This window comes from Myotis lucifugus, unplaced genomic scaffold (assembly GCF_000147115.1).
Source record: "Myotis lucifugus unplaced genomic scaffold, Myoluc2.0 scaffold_669, whole genome shotgun sequence".
Classification (NCBI taxonomy): Eukaryota; Metazoa; Chordata; class Mammalia; order Chiroptera; family Vespertilionidae; genus Myotis; species Myotis lucifugus.
Window position 1 is genome coordinate 38,062 of NW_005871717.1, and position 22,320 is coordinate 60,381.

The window sequence follows — 22,320 nt, forward strand, 5'->3', positions numbered from 1 at the left end:
CAGCACCCTGCCTCCCAGCACCCTGCCTCGCCAGTGGGAGAGGACCCTAGGCAGGGAGGGACTCCTGCCAGGCCCAGACAGCGAGTCACCCTAATGAGCACACCGCCTCCTCCGGCCTAGACCTTGTGCTTCATTTAAATTCTAACTGTTACTAAATCAGCCTGAACGCATGGCAGGAGGAAATTTCGTCAGCTTCACCCATAGAGCCACCCCCTTGCACAGTATCTGCTTTCCTTTGTGACCTTGAACTCTACTGCGGTATACGTGGCTGTCTTCCTTCCTGAAACACCCAGGGGTTCTCATGGTGATATGCAATCTATGCCAACGTAATTCCCAGTGGTAACAAAAAGTAAGTCTCCTGGAAACCCTGCCTCATGCAAATAACTGCCGGCTGCTAAGACCTCTATGCCTTCATAAACATGTACTTTATAAATAAACCACAGTACATATTTTTACATGATTGGGATATGAACAGAAGTGCACTTTTCTATATTTTTCACTTAAAATGATATCTTACAAAATCCCACGCTTCTATGACCACCTGAACAATGATGTTATGTCTGCCTAGCGCTAGTCATGTGTGTTTCCCAATTGCTTCCAGTCGCCACTTATAACATGACCTCTGCACAAAAGGAAAAAAGCAAGCACGGTTCATGTTCTAACACCTGGATTTGTATGAAGAACCTATGCATTTACTTCAGATGTGTGTACCCCGTGTTCCGGGCCGTCCTGAAACGGCCACTTGGGGGCAGCAGAGTGAAGTGAAAGAAATGGCCATCCCAGCACCTGTTCCCCCAACGCAGCCGCTTTCCTTCGCTAGCGCTCTGCTCCCGCACCTGCTCCAGCACCTGCTCCCACACCTGCTCCCACATTTGCTCCCACACCTGCTCCCGCACCTGCTTTCACACCTGCTTCCACATCTGCTCCCACATCTGCTCCCACAACTGCTCCCACATCTGCTCCCACACCGGCTCCAGCACCTGCTCCCACACCTGCTCCCACACCTGCTTCCACACCTGCTCCCACACCTGCTCCACACCTGCTCCACACCTGCTCCCACACCTGCTCCCACACCTGCTCCCACACCTGCTCCCACATCTGCTCCCACACCTGCTCCACACCTGCTCCCACACCTGCTCCCACACCTGCTCCCACACCTGCTCCACACCTGCTCCCGCACCTGCTCCCACACCTGCTCCACACCTGCTCCACACCTGCTCCCACACCTGCTCCCACACCTGCTCCCGCACCTGCTCCCGCACCTGCTCCACACCTGCTCCCGCACCTGCTCCCACACCTGTTTCCACACCTGCTCCCACATCTGCTCCACACCTGCTCCCACATCTGCTCCACACCTGCTCCCACACCTGCTTCCACATCTGCTCAGCGAGGGTGCTAGAGCAGCACTGCTCACGTGTGGTCTTTGGGCCGCAGCAGCACATCACCTGGGCGCTGGTCAGACACGCAGTCTGGCTCCACCTGAGCACTCAGGAGCTGCACTTACCATCCCCCAGTGACCCGCTCCTCTAAGTTTGAGGTGGCCATTCTGAGAGAATTTTGATCTCACCAAGCTTTTTCCTAGTTTTGTGTTGCTCCTTCCCCTGTTAAGCTCGTGTGTTTGAGGCACCGTCTACTCTGGCTGGACCTAGGTCCCGACTAACCTTACATGTTTCTCTCAAAGGCCGGGCAAGACTCCCCATTTCTCTGGCCAGTAAAACTGAAGCCCCGGCCCGGGCTGTGCATCCCATCCGCACCTTCTGGACACCAGCCTGGAAGCCCCGGAGACGGCTGCACTTGATCATCTGGTGGAGGAGGACTCGGGCCAGCGCGGCGTCCAGCAGCTCCAGGTCTCCATAGAAACAGACGAGCAGCCCCAGCCTGTGTGAGAGGAGAAGGGGCCTGGCGCAGGGCGCGGGGACCTGCACAGGACAAGCAGTGGGGCTGGGCTCGGAGCTGGGTCCAGCGGTCAGCTCTCCTCCTGGGTGGGGGGGGCCTGAGAGCAGCCTGTGCAGAGTTAGCCACAGAGACACCCCCTTTCCTGGGAGACGGCGCCGCCCGCCAGGGGTCCTCTGGGGCCCAGATTCATGGCCAGGATGCTTTGCAAACCACACCCAGGTGATAATGACCTCCAAAGGACAGAAAACCAAGGAGACAGAGGCGTGTCGGGCAGCAGTGGGACGTGACCCTGGTCCAGCTGGGAACGCCGTCCCCTGTGGTGAAGAGCCCAGCTTCAGGCCAGCGGACTCGGCAGGTCACCTGACTTCTCTGCTGCCCATGGTCCCTCTGCACAGGGCGGCAAGGCTGCTGCCGCCCACAGTCCGTCTGCACAGGGCGGCAAGGCTGCTGCCCACGGTCCATCTGCACAGGGCGGCAAGGTTGCTGCTGCCCACAGTCTGTCTGCACAGGGCAGCCAGGCTGCTGCCCACAGTCCGTCTGCACAGGGCGGCCAGGCTGCTGCCCACAGTCCGTCTGCACAGGGCGGCAAGGCTGCTGCTGCCCATGGTCCCTCTGCGCAGGGCGGCAAGGCTGCTGCTGCCCATGGTCCCTCTGCACAGGGCGGCAAGGCTGCTGCTGCCCATGGTCCCTCTGCGCAGGGTGGCAAGGCTGCTGCCCACAGTCCATCTGCACAGGGCGGCCAGGCTGCTGCCCACGGTCCGTCTGCGCAGGGCGGCCAGGCTGCTGCCCACGGTCCGTCTGCGCAGGGCGGCCAGGCTGCTGCCCACAGTCCGTCTACGCAGGGCGGCCAGGCTGCTGCCCACGGTCCGTCTGCACAGGGCGGCCAGGCTGCTGCTGCCCACGGTCCGTCTGCACAGGGCGGCAAGGCTGCCGCCCACAGTCCGTCTGCACAGGGCGGCCAGGCTGCTGCTGCCCACAGTCCGTCTGCACAGGGCTGGGCCCGGAGGCTTTGACAGGGCAGGTTTGCTTTTTGGTGAGCACACGTAGCACATGTGATGGGTGCAGGACGGGGAACACTGCGCGTGTGAGGAGAGGCATGCTGAAGGTTAGCACACTTCCTGGTGGGGACGGACCACACGTTCGGTCCTGGCTGCTCTTAGCATTCCGCACTATCTCCTGGACGTGGTGTGGTGACCGCCCTGTTGGCCATGCCCCGCCTGGCTCCGCCCTCCCAGGACACGGACATGCTCAGACGTGTCCACAGGAGAGCAACCGGGTCAGGGAGGGTCTGAAATTGTGTCGAATGAGAAAGATGCCGGGGGAAGTGAAGGCTGAGTGTGCATAAGCGCATTGAGAATAACTAACATTTCTTGAGCACATAACTGTGTCCCGTGTGTGTGGTCCTTACAAGGACTCAGTGAGGTGGGCAGGCCCTGGCCTCCCCTTTCACGGGCAGAAAAAAGGGGGCACAGAGAGGGGCGTGAACACTGCTGAAATCACACAGCTGATAAGTTGCAGAGCCAGGATCACACCAGGCCTGGCTCAGGTCCCACTAAGGCAGCGGTTCTCAACCTTCCTAATGCCGTGACCCTTTAATACAGTTCCTCATGTTGTGGTGACCCCCAACCAATAAAATTATTTTCGTTGCTACTTCATAACTGTAATGTTGCTACTGTTATGGATCGTAATGTAAATATCTGATATGCAGAATGGTCTTAGGTGACCCCTGTGAAAGGGTCGTTCGACCGCCAAAGGGGTCGCGACCCACAGGTTGAGAACCGCTGCACTAAGGTATCCTTCGTGTAACCATAGAAACAGGGGACCCAGGCTGCTGGTGAGAATTACTAGGGATGGAGGAAGAAGGGGTAACAGTTTTATGTAAGAACATTCTCACACGTGAGCTTGAAAAACTGGAAGGTGGTAGGTGATGTTGGAGGAGACAGCAAGGCCTGGGTATTCTCACATACACACACACACACACACACACACACACACACACACACACTGCATGCCCATCCCCCCGACATTCGGACTCTTCCTGGGCACAGCTCCTGCTGGCAATGGCTCCTGGAGGATCCCATTACAACCCCTAAATTCTAGAGCTGATCTCATCTGGGGTCTAACAACCCACCGGAGAGTCTAGAGAACAAGGGTTCACAAGTATGGGGACCCAGGAGCTGTTTCCAACACTCCGCCCAGCTCACTGGGAATTACACATTTACCTTGGGACGGACAGCGTGCCGAGGCTTAAACCCTGAGCTTGACAACGCTGCATAAAATGCCTGGCACCCAGGAGACCCCAGAAAGCCTCTGTGCCCCTCAGGCCTTGGAGAGGTCTCTGGGGAAGCCCCTCCCCTGAGACTATTCACGGACCAGCCACTCCCCTTCCCTCCCGGAGCCTTTGCTGCTCAGAGGAACCTGAGCTTAGAGCGCGTCTTGGGCAAAGCTCGGAGGGCCCTGCCTGTGGACGGTGGAGGCGTTCCTCATGTCGAAGTCGGAGGAGCCAATCCGCTCCAGGAACGCCTGGGCCAGCTCCGGCGTGATGTCATAGACGGTGTCCAGCTGCTTGGTGGCGTTGTCATAGCTGATGAACAGCCCGATCTGGTGGACAAGCACAGAAAGGTCAGGCGGAGGAGGGGCGTGGCCGCGGCACCCGCCCGGGGTCTGTGCTGCGCCATCCCAGACACGGTGTGCAGTGCTTCCTGCCTCAGAAAGCCCCCTGGTATTTAAGGAGCATTACTTCTACCACCCATGAAGCTGGACTTTTTTAAGCTAATACTTGGGCATTTACTTCTAGATTTGTTATACTTGGGTTAGAGAATGTGGACCACACATTTCCTGCTTTGGGGAATCAGAGTTTTTTGAATAGATGAGTGAGTTTATAAATGGCCTCAGGAAATTAAAAACATGTATTCTTTGTAAGACTAAAAAGTGAACTAGAATAGAAAGAATCTGAGCAGCATATTAGTATCTTTCTATTCCTGCTCACTTTTTGCCTGTGTCCAAGGCTGTCCCCTTAATGTCCCGATGTTTCAACGCACTGTTTTCTGTGCTTAAAGGCCTCGTACAGCTGCCTCTCCCCCAGAGACTGCCCGTTGCCCCTGTGACATGCCCTCGGCAGGGGCCTGCTTTCCCCGCCCTTCCCCACACTTCTAGACGCAGAAGAAAAGGTGCGTGTGGGACCTGACCCTAGCAATGTCCCCTGCCCAGCTTCCTCGGAATCTAACCTGTCTTCTCACCTCCTGGACTCAGCACTGGGAGGGCACAGCGGGGTCAGCCCATGTTGTAATCAGGTTACAAAATCAAGACATTCAACACGTGCCCAGCCTCCCAGGTAGAAAGAGGAGCCCCGTGCTGCCTCTGGCTTCGTAATAGCCAGGCATTGCTGGGTCAGTCGGCCCTTGCACAGCCTGTCACTTTGCTGCAAAGACTTCTCTCACTGAGAGTAGATGACTGGCCAGCTGGGCGCTCGGGATAGAGGCGGAGGCGAGCCCACCGCTCCGTGAGCGCCTCCGGTTGGCGGCGTGCTTAGGAGGCTGCAGTCCAGAGTCAGGGTCACTGGGTCAACATCAGGAGAGCAACAGGCTGGCCACGAGCTAAGCAGCGCAGGACAGAGCTCAGTGCTGCTACTCCATGTTGCTTCCACTCGGGTTCACGCCTCCGGCCGGGAAACCTAGCGCTATTTTCCGTGGCCTTTCTGGAGGACGAAAATACTCGTGATTTTTGGTTCACAGCCAACCTCCTGTCACGTTGGCTCGCGTCAGAGCTGTCTCAGTGGCCACAACCCTTCCCTTTTCTGGGTTCGTCTGCACAAGAACACAGTCGGGGGCTGACGGCTTGAGGCCGCTCTCCAAGCGTTTTCTTAGAGACCCGGCTACCCTGGGCTGCTGGCTGACCTCCTCCCGGTGAGTTAGCAAGTGTGCCTTCCCGACTTACTTCCATGGGACTGATTTTCGTAATTTCTTCAAGGGGTAGGTGAACCATGTATCTGCCCAAAATCCATAAGGTTTCTGCGCTGACCCATGAAGCAGACCCATCTGCAAGCAAATAAATGAATGGGTTCGTAAGTGAATGGGTGAGTAAGAGCCCTGCACTGCGGTGGGGCCTGATGGCAGGACCTCCTTCCTGCATTCATGAACCCGTTAGTTCACCCGATGACGTTCACGGGCAGCACCCTGGCCCCCGGACGCTCGCCGAGCACTGGGAGGCGCAGACGCCGCCAACAGGGCTTTGTCACTCAGCAGTGTGCTGCCTGCACAGGCCGCACCAGCAGCCCCGGGAGCTGTTAGAGATGCAGGTTATTTGTTAAGACTTCAGACCACAGAATAGAGCTTTATTTTAGCTCACTTAGTTACTAAGTAACCTGGCAACTTTAAATGTATCTGACTCTTTTATTACTAATAATAGTTATCATCCTTGCTGATTATCACCATGTTACTAGACTTGAGCCAAACCAAACCACTTGTACGCACCCCACGTTTGCCAAGCTCTGCGTGCTCAGGCCCTTCCTGTGAGCAGGAATGCCTTTCACCTAACCAGGGCTGGGGAACATTTCTTCTGCCAAGCGCCATTTGGATGTTTATGACATCATTTACGGGCCATACAAAATTATCAACTTAAAAATGAGCCTGCTGTATTTGGTCAAACATTTCATTAACTCACCCCCAATGCCTTGGCAGGGCCAGACCAAATGGTTTTGAGGGACTTATACAGTCCGCAGGCCGAACGTTCCCCACCCCTGATACCCTTCTGCTTCCAAATCCTACCTTCGAAATTGAGCTCACACATCTCCTCTTCCCTACAGCCCACCTTGTCTCCCAGCCAGCAGTACTCTCTCTCCTCTGAACTCCCAGAGGACTCGCCACTCTTTGAATTTCCCCGTCAGTGGGATGTCAACAGAACTTGAAGAACCATCATGTGGAGAAAAGGGACCCTCGTGCACCGTGAATGGGAGTGCAGATCGGTGCAGCCACGATGGAGAACAGTATGGGGGTCCTCAAAAACATAAAAATAGAATGACCTTATGACCCAGCAATCCCTCTCCAGGGTACTTCTCTGAAGGAAATGAAAACACTAATTTGAAAAGCTATCTGCACCCCAGCATTATTTACAAGAGCCGAGATAGGGGGGCAGCCCAGGTGTCCATCAGTAGCTGATAAAGAAGCGGTATGTATCCACAATGAAGTATTACTCAGCTATAAAAAAATAATAAAATCTTAGAAACAATCAACAAAACAACAAGAAGCTCACTGCATGGGAGAACATATTTGCCAATGCTATCTCTGATAAGGGTTTAATCCCACTGCGATGGGAATGCAGACTGGTGCAGCCACTGTGGAAGACAGTATGGAGATTCCTCAAAAAACTAAAAATGGAACTGCCATTTGACCCAGGGATCCTACTTTCTAGGAATATATCCCAAGAAAACAGATAACACCAATCATAGGGGTGAACATAGGGGTGCACCAGGCATATATGCACCCCTATGTTCATAGCAGCACAATTCACCATAGCTAAGATCTGGAAACAGCCTAAGTGCCCATCAGCAGATGAATGGATTAGAAAACTGTGGTACATCCACACGATGGAATACTATGCTGCTGTAAAAAGAAGGAATTCTTACCATTTGCAACAGCATGGATGGAACTGGAGAGCATTATGCTAAGTGAAATAAGCCAGTCAGAGAAAGATAAATATCACATGATCTCACTCATTTGTGGAATATAATGAACATAAACTGATGAACAAAAATAGATCCAGAGACAAGGGGTGGGGGAGGGGGGGTTAGAGGTCAACCAAAGGACTTGTAGGCATGCATATAAGCATAGCCCATGGACACAAGCCCTGGGGTGGTGGGGGCCTGCCCTCGGGGGTGGGGGTGGCCAGAGGGAGGGGTCAATGGGGAAAAAGGAGACATATGTAATACTTTAAACAATAAAAAAAGAATAAAATCTTGCCCTGGCTGGTGTTGCTCAATGGTTAGAGCATCCCCTTGTGCAATAAAGGGTCTCGGGCTCAATTCCGTTCAAGGGCACATGCCTGGGTTGCAGGTTCGATCCCCGGCCCCAGTTGGGGCTCAATCAGGAGGCAACCAAACAATGTGTGTCTCTCACATCTCGCTCTTTCTTTCTCCCCTTTTCTCTCTCCTCTCTCTCCTTCTCTTTCCCTCCCTCCTCCCCTCCCTTCCTTCTACTGTCTCTAAAAATCAATGGAAAAAATATCCTCAGATGAGGTTTAACCCCAAAATTTTTTTTTAATTTGTGACAACACTGATGGATCTAGAGGGCATTATGCTAAGTGAAATGTTAGACAGAGAAAAGACCATGTGATCTCACTTACATGTGGAATCTAAAAAACAAAATAAATGAACAAACAAAACTGAAACAGACTCATAGGCGCAGAGAACAGACTGATGGTGGCCAGAGGGGATAGGGCTAGGGGAGTGGTGACGAGATTAAACAGTAGAAATGCCAGGTCGTTCCTGATTGCCTGGCCCAGGGCCTGCCGGCCACAGCGCACCACCTGTGCTTGTGCCACCGGCAAGCTTGGTTTTTACACTTTTCGATCGTTGAAAGAAAAATCAAAAAAGAAAGAATATTTTGTGACCCATGAAAATTACATGAAATTCAGATTTCAGTGCCCATCAAGGTTTTATGGGGCACAGCCAGGCCTGTTCATCTACTGCCTGTGTCTGCTTTCGCTGTAACACCAGAGCTGACTCGTGGAGGCAGAGCCCATAGGTGCACAAAGTCTAACGTATTTACTCTGTCCCTTTGTACAAAATGCGTGCCAAGCCTGCCGGCCTCTGCACCTCCCCTCGGGTACAGCAGTAGCTCGCGTCAGCGAAGACTGTCTCCCGTTCCTCTGTCCCAAGTGGCCGACAAATGGGAGGCTTTCTAAAGGTGTTTTAAAAGTCTGCCCTGTGTGTATTGCTAACATTAACACTCAACAAGCTAAAGCTACTAAAGAACTGTTGGCGTTGCTCACCCACAGAGCCGTGCTCTTTCTGTATCGCTCGTTTTCAGCTGTGGGCAAATGCGCCCCATAAATCTTCCGTCTGGCCGCCTTGCATGCACAGCACAGCGCCTCCAGCACACCCACGGCTGTCGGCTCTCCTGCTGTCCACCTCAGAACTCTCTCATCTTGCAAAACCGGACCTCTGCTCCCAAAACACGAACCCTCCTCCTCCCCTTCACCCCTCCACCCCACCCCCACCACACGACCAGCATGCTACTTCCTGTCTCCAAGGAACTGGACTCTATGTGCCCCTGGAGGGACACGGCAGGTTTTTAATGAGCATCTCTCAAATAAATGCATCCTGACCTATTTCTGCTTTGGTTGCCAGGAAGCTTAGGCCTAAACTTCTGTGCTTTATTTCCTATATTTTATTTTTTATTTGTTTAAATATATTTTTATTGATTTCAAAGAGGAAGGGAGAGGGAGTGAGATAGAAACATCAATGATGAGAGAGAATCATTGACCGTCTGCCTCCTGCATGCCTCCCACTGGGGATGGAGCCTGCAACCCAGGCTTGTGCCCTGACTGGGAATCAAACCATGACCTTCTGGTTCATAGGTCAATGCTCAACCACTGAGCCACGCGGGCCAGGCTAGATTTTATTTTTAAAGGTCACCTTGTGCCACTGTCACACAGAGGTTTTCATACAGATTTTGAACCTGTGGCCTCACTCCAAAGGCTCTCATCAAGTCTAGGAGGCACCCACTTCCATCCCACCAGGAGCCGGGGTGCCATCTGGGAGACACGGATGCAGCCTGATTTCAGGCCTGGTGAAGCGGGGTTCGTGTTTTATTCCACGAGCCACACAAACTCTTCCTGCAAGTTTGGGGAGAGGCAGGTAAAAACCCTGAGTGACACTGAACTCGAAGCCCCGCCTTTGGAGACGCGGCAGCTGTTTCGAGGATCACGGCCCTCGGGCGGGGCCGCCAGCAGGCTCACCGGTGGCGCTGGAGGACGCCCGCAGCGCGCCCGCCATCCAGGAGTAGAGGGCTCTCTGGGAACGGGCCGGGGTTTGGTCGTAGAGGTCTTTGAACACCGCGGACCTAAAGGACACAACACAGGTGTCAACTAAGGAACAAAACAGGTGGAGGCTGCCTTGAGGGGCAGACGGGCTCATGCCCCGAGCCCCTCCCCCGCGACCCCCCGCCCCCCTCGTGTTGGAAACCCTCCTGCCCCCCTTGCTGTACGGAAGCCTGGTTTCCCATTTCCTCCTCTGCCTCCGTTGGGCCCCTTCCAAAGACCGGTCTCCACGTCCTCACCTCAAGGCCACTGTTTTGGGAAGCATCCTGATTTGAAGTTATAACTCACATACCATACAATTCCCATTTAAAGTGGACACGCTGGTGGTGTCCAGGACAACCACAGAGTTGTACAACCATTACCACAATCGACGTTAGAACATGCTAAGCACCTCACGGAGAATCCCCGTGCCCTCAACTGCTAGCGCCCCCACTCCTACAGACCCGCATCTGCTTCCTGTCTCTGTGGATTTGCCGCTTCCAGACATTTCAGATCAATGGAATCAGATGCAGCGGCATCCCGGGGACTGGCTTCTTCCATTCGGCGTCATGTTGCCAAGGTTCACGGCGTTAGCACTTCATTCCTTTGGTGTCTGTGCGGACACACCACGTGCTCTTCACCCGTTCATCAGCTGGCGGGCTCGGAGGGCCCCCCTCTGTCTGTTATGACCAGGCTGCCGCAATCATCCATGTACACGGTTTCTGTGGACACACACTGTCATTTCTCTTGGATACATGCCCGGGTGTGGATGTGGCTGGGCGAAGTGGCGGCTCTACAAGTAGCCTTTTGAGAAACTGCCAGACTGTTTTCCAAAGTCACTGCACCGTTTCCGTTCTCAGCAGCAGCGTGTGCGGGCCTGGCTTCACCACGTCCTCACCGCACCTGCCATCGGCTGCTGTGCTGCTTGCAGACATGCCGCTGGGCCGAGTGTCCGGTCCCTGTTAGCCACTGAGGTCTGGTCTCCTCACCTCCACCCCACTCCTCTGACCCACGTCGCCGTGACCTCCTTGCTGGTCCCGTTTGGCCCAAAGACGAGTTGACCCATCACAGCATCTGGCACAGCTCACCACCCTGTTCAACCTGCAAAGCAGCTGGGTCTCTCTCCGGGAAGTCTCCCTGCCCCTCCCCCCCCCCCCCCCCCACTGAAACCAACTCCCCACCGGGCGCGTCCCCAGCCTTTTCCAAGCTTAGACTTTCCCCTGGCCACTCTCCCAGCCACGTCACAGCGAACAAGCAAACTTTCCCTGAAGTCCTTCTTAATATCTTCTTTCTGTGTTTTTGTTTTCATTGGATTTTTTTGTCTGTTGTTTTTGTTTTCCAGGCCTGAGGGGGTGACAGGGCAGCACACGGGGTTCTGGGGGAATGGTGAGCCTCCTTCATGGGAAACCTCACCCACCAGCAAACACGCAGGCTCTGCGGTCCCTGTAGTCTGACCTGGGGGAGTTCATCTCTTCGTGCCTCAGTTTCCTCGTCTGAAAAATGAGGGAGGGATTAAAGGATCATCCTCACAAGAAGAAGAGGGGTGACGAGCCGAGTAGGAAAAGGACAAAACTGGCAAGAGTAAGGCAAGCCCCCCTCTTTGGGCCTCAGATCCCTTATCCATAAAAGAAGAGGCTGTTTGGATGACGCGTTAGCGTGTCTTCAGGGGGCGTGGGGCATATTCCGGGCCCCACTCCGGCGCTGAGAACCGGGGTCAGGGAATGTTAGATAGGCATTATTCCGAGTCTTTCTGTCCGCGAGATCCGTGACCTTTCCCCCTGTTATCCAGGGCCCATAGGACGTGTTTGCAGTGGCCCTCCACACCCCTCTTCTTCACAAAGCACCTCGATTTCTCTTGGAGAAACACTTCTCCTCCTGGTTCACCCACGAGGTTTGCGTGGGACTGTCAGCCACCTAAGCACTGAGCCTATTAGATCCATTTGCAGCAGTGACTGGACCCAGAACGGCATGTGACCCAGTCGGGACCAGTGAGAATCAGGTCGGGACTTTGCTGGACCTGCTGGAAAGAGACTTTGCCCCTCTGGGCAGGGCGCTCTGAGGATGGCGGAAAGGCCTCGCTCGCAGGGGGTGGGGTGGGAGCCTGACGTCAGGACGGCAGAGCTGGGAGACAACAGTCCAAAGATGTTCCTCACGTGATGTGAGCTTCTGGATTTAACTGCGCCTGAAACTATTCAACTACAGGATCCGATGATTCCCTTTTGGAAACAAGACGCTCCCAAGTGGTTGTTTCACCGGTCTTTTCCTTCATCTAAATCGTTTTTAGGGTTGGAAAGGCCCTTTAGGGCCATAAAGAGATATAATTAGTAAAAGGGGAGCTGGCAAGGGTCGCAATGCCTAGGGCCTGTCAAGTCCCGGACACAACCCTCTAACTGGGCGTCCGGCACCCAAGGTGTAATTTCACAGGGCGAGGTGCTGCCCCCTCCTCCCCACCCCCACTCCCGCAGCACCCGCCAGCCCCGCCCTCTGGAGGAGGGTGGGTGTGAGGGCGCCTTCAGGCCCAGCTCCTTTCCACTGACAGGAGGCCGAGCTCAGGCGCCGGGAGCACACGCCTCGCTGGCATTGAGTGGCACCATTTTCTCTGTTATCGTTTTTTACTTTTATGACTACTTTTACTTAAGACAAATAATACTCATTTCCCATTTGCAGTAATGAGATCAAATTTGCTTTTCAAATAAATACTAAGGAAAAAGATTGAGTCACTATAAAGAAAAACAGGAAGCAAATAATAGCACAGATGTGTGTAGATGTGGCAAAATTTGTGAGGTCCGGAGTGACTGGAATTTGGAAGATACTAATCAAACCACCTCTAAACTCCACAGGTTTCCAGCTTCTGTTCCAGACCTCACACACTGACCTGTTCCATCCGCCCTCTCCCTCTGCCATGTACAGGGTGTCCCAAAACACGTGCCACACTTTCACGCCTGTGGCTCAATTGATGCTTCTTTCTTTTCAGCCAGACTAAGCTTTGAACAAAGGAAATTCATCCTAAAATGCTAGTGGGAATTTGAAAATGCAGTTGAAGTACGAACATTGCCTTTCTACCCAAGTGTGTATAAAAATGTAGACACGCTTTATCAGCAGATAATTCGCTCAATTTTCACTCCTTTTCAGGATTAACCGATTTAAAATAATGGGTGAAGCCAGAATAAGCTTTGAACAAAGAAAATTTATCCACCGGACTTTTTTGTCTGGGGAGACATAAAAGATAAAGTTTACGGTACAAAACCGGCAACAGTTGACGAATTGAGGGCGCACAGATACCACACGAAGTGATTCTTGATGTTGCGATTCCAGCGCGTTATCAGCAGCACCTGGACCAGAAGGGTCATCAGTTTGAAACAGGCATTAACAAAAAAAATTATTCATTTCTGTAGATGCTTTTAAATTTTGAAAATGAACAGCATGTTAATAAGCAGACTTCATAATCACTCAGTGCGCATACATGTTTTGGACACCCTGTGTCACCGCCTGGACTCTCACAGGAACCTGAGGGCAGGGGGGGGTGGGGACTCACAGGTTCCTGAAGGCGTCCTCGCGCAGGCCCGCGGGCAGCCTCGCTGGGAGGCCGGGCTGCAGGAAGCGGCCCGGGGACCCCCGCAGCACCTTGCCCAGGACCGCCACGCACTCCAGGGAGCTCAGCTCCTGGAAGCACCGCTCCAGCGTGATGAGAAGCAGGCTGCGGTTCACGCCCGGGCTCTGCAAGGCTTGTTTCCGAATCTCCCCCACATCGATGACGATGCCTTCCAGCTCCTAAAGGCACAGGAAGCGGGTGGTCTTGAGCGCGGTCTCAACGCAGAGGCGCTGAAGGGACCCACTTGGCAGCAGCGAGGAAAGGAAGGACCACTGTGTGACCCCACACTGCCATGGCAACCCTTCTCCACGTCAAGGCCTCCACCTGCCCACCCACTGCACAGCCTGTTCTGAGATGCCTGTGACTGCCACACCCGGCCCTGTTCCAGCTGGAATTCCTCCCCAATTCCTTCCCCTACTGAAACCAGCTCATCCTCCAAGGCTGAGCGCAGGCGTCACATAATTGATGTCCTCTCTGACCTCCTCCTACTTCAGTCAGATCAATTCTCCCCCCAGTACGTGCTCCTAGGAGCATCTTGAGCCAAACTCTGTGATGCATCCGAGATGCTCATGGGCTGTCGCTCCTCCAAGCCGGTGGTCAACTCGGTCAGCACGTCAGCCTCACTGGGCAGGCGCCCAGCACCATCGTAGCATCTGACCTCACTGGGGTGGCCGGAGCCCTGGCACCTGATTCTAGTGTGGGGTTGGTCCAGGGGGTCCCTGAGGCCCAAGCCATGTGCCCAACAGAATGCCTGGTACGTAGACAACCTTGAGAAATAACCTGTTGAATGACTGAATGAGTGACTGAATGAATGAATGAGTGAATGAATGAATCCTGTGAGCCACAGAACCCAGCAATGCTGACAGGGCTGTCACACCTGATTGGGCCCACTGTCCTTCACCCACACCCTCCGAAAATAACAGCCACCATTCACTGAGCACTGACTACGCACCAAGCGCTGAGCCAAGCCGTGTGTCTTCTTGGAGGTGCCCACGGCCCTCCTATAGGGTGAGCCCATGCGTCCGAGGGCCGGACATCCTCAGATTCAGACCCCAGGCCCTGCGCTTACTGTGTGTGTGTTCCTGAGCGAATCACTTCAGCCTTGAAGTCCGCGTCCCCCTCTTTAACGAGATAGAATGAGTGCCTGCCTCTAACCCACCTGGAAGGAGACAATACTCGGTAGGTGCTTAGGAGACAGTCCACAGTGTTATATTTACACATTTTGATGAATGTATTTCAATCGAATTGACTTCCTTTGTCGCCATTTGTATTTTATTTTATAGATTTAACACATTATTCTGAGAAGGGCCCATGGGCTCAGCCGAGGCCAGCAGGCTCACAGCGCACCAGGAGGCCACGCCTTTAAGCCCCGAAGCCCGAGGTGACCGCCCAATCTCTCCCCTCATCTCCTCCTCTGAGTATCGAAATGGTCAGATTCCTCCGGCCCTGTTTCAGGAGGTCCTGAGAGAAGTCAGCACCCGCCCAGGGTCCGTCCTGAGCCCACAAGCCCACTGCCGCTGCTGGGGACAGTGTCACTGGAGCCCTCCACGCCCACTCACCTGCCACCTGTGGTGCCTGCCTGCCCAGGGAAGGTGAGCCGCTGTGCAGCTGCAGGCCTGCAAAGCCTCGAGCGCTGACACCAGGCCCTTTTCAGAAACAGCTTCCGGGCCATTCCCTGGGAGCAGCGCCGGGCACGTGGGAACCCACAGTGCGCATTAATCAGCGTCGCTTTCATGGGAATCCCCATTTTGCATAAACTGGCACTTCCTTTTCTATTATTTACTCTGTATTTTTTCAAAAGTTCAATTCATTTCGGAAGGAAACACTACACTTCTACTAAAAGCTCACGGGTTCAATGTGTCCATTCTATTTTAATCACAGGCTTTGAAGTAAACCCGTGAGGATGAAAACGTGTAATTGTTCAACTCCTTCTGGGGACACTGACCCACACGACCTGCCTCTGACAGGAATCTCAGAGCCTCGGTGCCTGGCCGGCCTGGCTGGGCCCCACGGGCTTCTGGGTCTGAGGCCGTGCTTGGCTCTCACATCACCAGCTTTTGTGAAAATGATCTGATTTGTCTCCACTCCAGACTGTCAACTCCCTGAGGTCAGGGACAGTCTTTTATCTCTGAACCCAGTGTCCCTGGGGGCACAGCACCCATTACACGTGTTCTTAAGCCAAACCCCTGGTGCCATGAGAATGTGAATCAGACGACTCTTCCTTTGATCTTCAGAGAAAGTGAGAAAATCTCAGCCCAAAACTGCCAGGGGGTTGGGGAGGGAGAAGGAGACGGAAGGTCAGGGCCTGACCGGCCAGTGTGGCTCAGTGGTTGAGCATCAACCCAGGAGCCAAGAGGTCACTGGATGGGTTCCCGGTCAGTCAGGGCACAAGCCCGGGCTGTGGCTCCATCGCTGGTGGGCGTGCAGGAGGCAGCCGATCACGTTTCTCTCTCTCTCGTCATGGATATTTCTATCTCTCTCTCCCTCTCCCCTCCTCTTCCTCTAAAATCAATAAAAACATATTTTTTAAAAAAGAAAGCACGCTCAGAACCTGAATCAGGCTCCATTCGCTGACTCCCCCTCGGAACCTCACCCAGCGGTCCTTCTTGTCTTCCGCGAGGCACTGCATGGCGGTGCGGAACTGCCCGGCGTCGGCTCCCCGCAGGTCCTCCCGCAGCTTTTGGGGCTGGTACAGCCGCTGCTCCAGGTGGTGCTCCACGGCCGCCTGGACATGGTGTGAGGAGAGTGCGTGAGGACAGGACGGGAGCAGAGAACACGCAGCCCAGCCCGGCCGCCTCCTACCCTGCGGAGGCCCCAGCAGCACCTGATGGGAAGCCGGCGGGAGGGTTCATCAGCTGCCAGCGTTTAAAGAAGGCTGTTCCTCACAACAGTGCAGACCTCCAACTTCTCTCGGAAAACACAGATTCGGCGATGCTGGCCGCGTCCCGCCTGTGACAACCAGCTCCCCACCCAGCCAGCCAGCCACGTCTCCGAAGCCTGCCTGGTCCCGGGAGGGGATGGAGGTTTCAAGTCCAGAAAGTTCACCCCAAGTGGGCACTCTCCCAGGCCCCAAGCTACGAGGGCAAGACAAGCATTCCGGGAGCAAGAACCAACTCCCTCCCTCCGCAGCCTCTCCGACAGATTCCCTCTGCTCCCTGGGGGGTCCTCCCCTCAGCCTCCCTCAGACGGGGCTGCTGCAGAAAGGCAAGCAGCATGTGCCACGGGAAAGGTGGTCTCCAGAGCCAGACAGCCATGTGCAAGCCCCACCCGGCCACGCACTGGCCGTGCGGCCTTGGGCACGTCACTTAGCCAGTTTGCTAGATAAAACACAGGCTACCCAGTTAAGTCTAAATTGCAGGTCAGCAATGAATAATGTTTTTAGCATAAGAGTATCCCAAATATTGCATGGGACATACTTAGACTTTTTGTTTGTTGTTCAATGATAGTATAGTATTATCATTCATTCGCTCAATATCTAGTATATATTTACATATATATGAAGACAGGCAGTATAACTACTAATATGTATATACTAGAGGCCCAGTGCATGAAATTCGTGCATGGGTAGGGTCCCTAGGTCTGGCCAGTGATCAGGGCTGATCAGATTCCCCGCCCCCTCCTTCCCTCGCTCCCTCAGCATCCCGCTGCCACTGCTGGTCACCTGCCATGTTCCGCGCCGCCCCCTGGTGGTCAGCACACATCATAGCGAGAGATTGAACTCCCAGTCTTCCGGTCGAACTCCCCAGGGGACACTTTGCATATTAGCTTTTTATATATAGAGAATATATTTCATGAGACCCACCCCTGTGCTAGAGAGAAAGGGTCAGGCATTTGTTATCTTAAACTGCCACAGACTGATGAGCAGTAGAGACAAAGGTGGGTACCCTGGTGAATGGCTAACCCCCAGCTCTCCGAGGCAGTGCAGCTGCGAGTGTTGGCTGATATGTTTGTTTTCATCAAGTAAACATGGAAACAACAGACATGTCAGACCTTCCTTCATCCATGACATGAATTCGTTGCTGAATCAGAGAATGGTTCTTGAATCCTGGGAGAATATTCCCTCCGTTTTCTGTGTGTGCTAGTCCCGGTGTCATGGCGAAGACACGGCGCACCAGCCCTACCACCCGCTGAGGCACAGACCCACTGCCATGACTAACATGACTCTTGCTTGTGGTTGAGTTAAAAGGGAAGAAAAATATTTCTTGGATACTTATACCCTGTTGTTCCTTTTAGCAATAGAATCCCACGCGTCCGAGCTGGTCCGTTGCCTCTGAGAAAGGCCTGCAGTAACGTGACTATGGACTGGGAGCCAAGGAAGGTCAGCAGAAGGAAGTGTGGGAGTGCAGGTCACATCCTTAAAGGAAAAGATGCCCACCTGCACTTCCTCCCCCGCCGCCCCCCTCCCCCGCCCTGGGTGGAGAATGGATGTGCTGCTTCGGGATGTGGGCAACAGCCTAGAGAATGACAAAATGATAAGATAGAAGGAGCCTCGTCTCTGGAAGGTCTTTTGAAATATCCTGTCTGGATCTCCCACTTAGGTGTGGACTATTACATAAGACAGAAAGAAACTAAATTGTTTGAGCGCTGTAATTTGGGGTCTCTGCTACAGCAGCTCAGCTTATACCCTAATGCACCATGTCTCCATCAAAGACAGAAAGATAAGAGCTAGACAAAGAACTTGTGTTGTGTTTTAAGAAAAACTGGACAGAACACGTTTCTTTGGGGGCGAAGACCAGCTCTACACCTGGCCCACTCTCCACTTCCCTGGCCGGAGTCTGCAGCCCCTGAGCACAGACAGCGAGCACACGGGGATGGGCACCGACACACACCTGCAGGCTGGGGATGGTGAAGGCCACGTTCCGTGCGTGCAGGTAGGCCAGGACTCCGTGGGACAGGTCCGCCGTCCACAGGTGGGAGCTTCGGTCAGAGACAGATGGGAGAAGGTCAGGAAGGCAGCTCCCTGTGCCGGGCAGTTCTCCTGCTCGCTGAGTGGCCAGGGGATAGAAGTCAGAGAGGATGGGGCGGTGGCTGGGATGCTAGAAACTGTGCGTGCCGGGGGAAGGGACACAGTGGGTGGGGTCGGGGGGGGTTCCAATTTAGGGATCCGCCTGGATCCCATTCTCCCAAGGACAACTAGCAATCTCTGAGCTGTGTGCACTATTCCACTTCCCACAACAATCCACCTAAATCAGCTACAGTTCAAACAGATGAACTGAGAAAGGTCCTACTAAATTAAGTTTAAAAATAGGCCCTAACAGGTTTAGCTCACTGGATACAGCGTCGGCCTGTGGACTGAAGGTCCCAGATTCGATTCCAGTCAAGAGCACATGCCCAGGTTGCAGGCTTGATCCCCAGTAGGGGGCGTGCAGGAGACAGCCAATCAGTGATTCTCTCTCATCATTGATGTTTCTATCTCTCTCTCCCTCAACTTTCCTCTTTGAAATCAATAAAAATATATTTTTAAAAAAATAATAATAAATAAAAGCAGGTGCTGTGTGCACCATGAGAGGCTGGAATAGATTGTGAAGAGTAGGCTCAGAACCTGGATTTGAATGCTGGCTCAGTCACTCAGCTGTGCGGCCTTAAGCAGTTTACTGAATTGCCCTGTGCCTCAGTTTCCCCTTCTGTTATACAATTGTCAGGATTCAATTTGCTTACACAGGGTAAGTGCTTCACCCAGTGCCTAACACATAGAAAATGCACAGCTCCATTCACAACAGCCAAAAACCAGAACCAACTCAAACATCCAGTAACAGGCGGAGGGCCAGCAAGCATGGCGAGCGCTCAGCGGAGCACCACTCACCACTAAAAAGCTATGGCCAGGCGTCTGCTCCAGATAGTGGCGTGCCTGGCGGCGGTAAACCCTCCTGCTGTGAGCCACTAGAAGGCCTTCCATAAGCCCATTTTTGTTATAAGTGATGAATGAATAACAAATTAATAAATAAACACTTTAGCCTGAAAAAATACCCAAAACTACCCATTGGAGTTATCTTAGGGAGAGGAGTGTTCATGCGGGTCTATCACTTTAGCATAATTGGGCGCCCTGTCATGAGGCCCCAAGGCCTCCATTTCTGCTCCCTCGTGGTGTTATAATTAGCTGCTAACATTTGTCTTTCCCCAAGACTCTCCAGGACCCTGCCTTGTGTCCCAGGTATCTCACACCACCGTGGGCAGCACGGACGACACCACGGTGAAGGCCATGGTGTGGAGCTCCCCCCCCCCCCACCCCCCGTTCCCGCGGGCGGCGTGGCCGGACGCCTCCTCCCTGGGCCCCGGTGTCACCATCCTGTCTAATGGGACAGCAGCAGGGCCACCCAGGGTGCAGTGAGGACCGACGTGTTTCTCTGCGTCAAGCACTGAGAATAGTCCCCCTACGGAGCGAGCACTCAGTAACCGTCAGTCCCTGTGCCAGAGCAGAGAGGAATACGTTTGTGGAACACATGTGTCTACTTAAAAAAAACACACTTGTGCTCTGGTTGACATTGTTTGTAATGCGTATGTATTACTTTTACAACTAAGAGACTTTCACGAAGAGCTTTTACTGAAAATCTATCCCATTCCCCCCTCCCCCCCACCCCAAGGGCAGGTTACCTTTGAAACTGTATGAGATCCAGGAACGCTAGAAGGGGAATAAAATGAAAGATGCTTAAAAACGAGTCGCTCCAGAGAGATCGGTCACATTCGGTGTGAGATTCTCAGAAGCAGCAAGTGGGGACATTACCATTCAGATAGTTCCCATCTATTATTTCTTCCTAAAAGGCAAAGGGACAGCAGTTAAGCATAACATCCAAAACCGTAGAAGAGGCCTGGGTTAAAGAAAGAAAAAGGAATACTCACTGCCATTTTTTGCAGCAATGGATGCAAATCTGTAAGAAAACAATGAATGCATAACGAATTGAACTGTGCAAACGTCAAAGATACAAATGTGGGTTCAGATAAGAGTCCCCCTAAAAGCCGTGAAGGAAAATTATAGTGGGTTTTAATCAGCCCGCGCCTACATGTGCCCAGTGTGAGAAAACCCGGGTCTGAAAACCCCTTTTAGCATAACCGTGAAAACCCTACGTGTGCTCCTGCACGCACACCGGGACACACACACTCCGGAATACCTCACAGCATCAAGTACCGAAGCTGGCCCATCCCCTCTCCACCCCTCCCATGTGTGGGAACCATGGGAGTTTTCCTCCCTTGGGACTCACCCTGGCTGGAATTTGCACCGAGACTTGCCACGCCATGGCTCAGAAAAAGGAAAAGGACGGGAGCGTATGTCCTAGGTTCCTGAGACGCCATCCTGTGATTAATTCCAGCATAATTATCATATAAATAATTTCAGTTTGATTTCTTAAACATATTTAAAAAGATTCAGAAGACAAAAGGGAAAGACAAACGGACCCAGAATCCTTTGAGGTTTTTTCAAAATAATTTTAAAATTCCATCTACTCTGCCCCATCTAAACCCCAATCCTAGTCTAAGACACAAGCCTCTCTCTCCTATTTAAAGTCTTACCCTCTCTCCCATTCCCCTCAACCAAGCAAGAGGAGTGCTTAAAATCAAGGACTCTGTTATATCTAACAGAGAATGTATGTCCAGGATATAAAAAGAACTCTTGCAATTCAGTTAGAAGAAGATAGCCAATGGGGGGGTGGGGGGGAGCGGAGGGAATGATAAACTTTATTTAAAAAATACAAATCGCCAATAAGCACATTAAAGATGATCAACATCATTAGTTACCAGAACATGCAAATTTAATCCACAATGAGATACCACTACATACCCCCTATAATGGCTAAATATTTAAAAACCTGATAATACCAAGTGTTGGTGGTAATGTAGAGCAAGAACTCTTACACATACGTTGCTGATACAGCCACTTTGGAAAACTGCTTGGCAATGTCTTAAAAGTTAAATATATAATACTCTATGATCCAGGAATCCAACCCCTAAGTATTTACTCACGAGAAATTAACACACATGTCCACACAAAGACTTGTACAGTTTCATTAATAAGAGCCAAAAATTAGAAACAACTCGCATGCCAACAACAGGTGAAGGCTTGAACAAATGTGGCATATCCACCCAATGGAACACCACTCATTGATAAAAAGGAAGGAGTTGAGCTTTCGCTTCCAGATATGACGGGGTCATTGGCAGTAGATAAAACCTCATACTTTAAATAATTAGAAAACCAACCAAAATATATGAACAAATGTTTTTAGATATTGGACAACAGGTAACGCAAGGCTGAGATTCCTGAGAGAAGGGAAAGCGTGAGATAATAGGAAGTACGTATTGTTCTCTGTCCCCGGCTCCTGCACAGAGCCCCCGAAATCCTTGTAATTTCCTGGGTGACAAGAGCACCGGGGGCACCTTCTGTTCCATGAAGGCGACTCTAGGTGGCCCCTGGACGGCTTCCGGATGGGAGCTGATCTCCGGAAAGACTAAGCCATGATTAAAAGCTTGGAATGTTCAGGCCTACCCCATCCTCCAGAGAGAGGCTGGAATGGAAGTTAATAGTTGATCATGCCAAAATGAGGAAGATCCCAATAGTACATGGTTCAGACATCTTCCAAGCAGGCAAACATATCCTCACTGGGAGGGTGGCGCACCCTAACGCCACATGACAGAAGTTCTTGGACTCAGAACCCTCCCAAACCTCTCCCTGTGTAGCTCTTCACCGAGCTGCTCATCTGCATCCTTTATCGTGTCCTTCAATAAACTGGTGAATAAACATGAGTATTTCCCTGAGCTCTGCGAGCTGCTCCACCAAATTAATCACATAAGGAGGGGGTTGTGGGGACCTTCGATCTGTAAGCAAATCA

At 52.7% G+C, this 22,320-nt stretch overlaps 1 protein-coding gene across 1 annotated transcript in view; it reads right to left on the reverse strand.

The window, feature by feature from the left end:
• Nucleotides 1–20,791, reverse strand: part of OTOA (otoancorin) — a gene marked incomplete at its 3' end in the record, with an annotated part of 56,113 nt that extends 35,322 nt beyond the window's left edge. The window contains exons 1-12 of the mRNA XM_023746380.1: nt 20,701–20,791; nt 20,342–20,370; nt 20,226–20,256; nt 20,096–20,123; nt 18,334–18,421; nt 16,098–16,229; nt 13,448–13,683; nt 9,853–9,956; nt 5,833–5,933; nt 4,358–4,497; nt 1,755–1,878; nt 909–1,379 (exon numbers count right to left, since the gene is read on the reverse strand). Of these exons, the coding sequence (XP_023602148.1) occupies nt 909–1,379; nt 1,755–1,878; nt 4,358–4,497; nt 5,833–5,933; nt 9,853–9,956; nt 13,448–13,683; nt 16,098–16,229; nt 18,334–18,421; nt 20,096–20,123; nt 20,226–20,256; nt 20,342–20,370; nt 20,701–20,791 (1,575 nt within the window). The remainder of the gene's footprint in view (nt 1–908; nt 1,380–1,754; nt 1,879–4,357; nt 4,498–5,832; nt 5,934–9,852; nt 9,957–13,447; nt 13,684–16,097; nt 16,230–18,333; nt 18,422–20,095; nt 20,124–20,225; nt 20,257–20,341; nt 20,371–20,700) is intronic.
• Nucleotides 20,792–22,320: the final 1,529 nt, after the last annotated feature.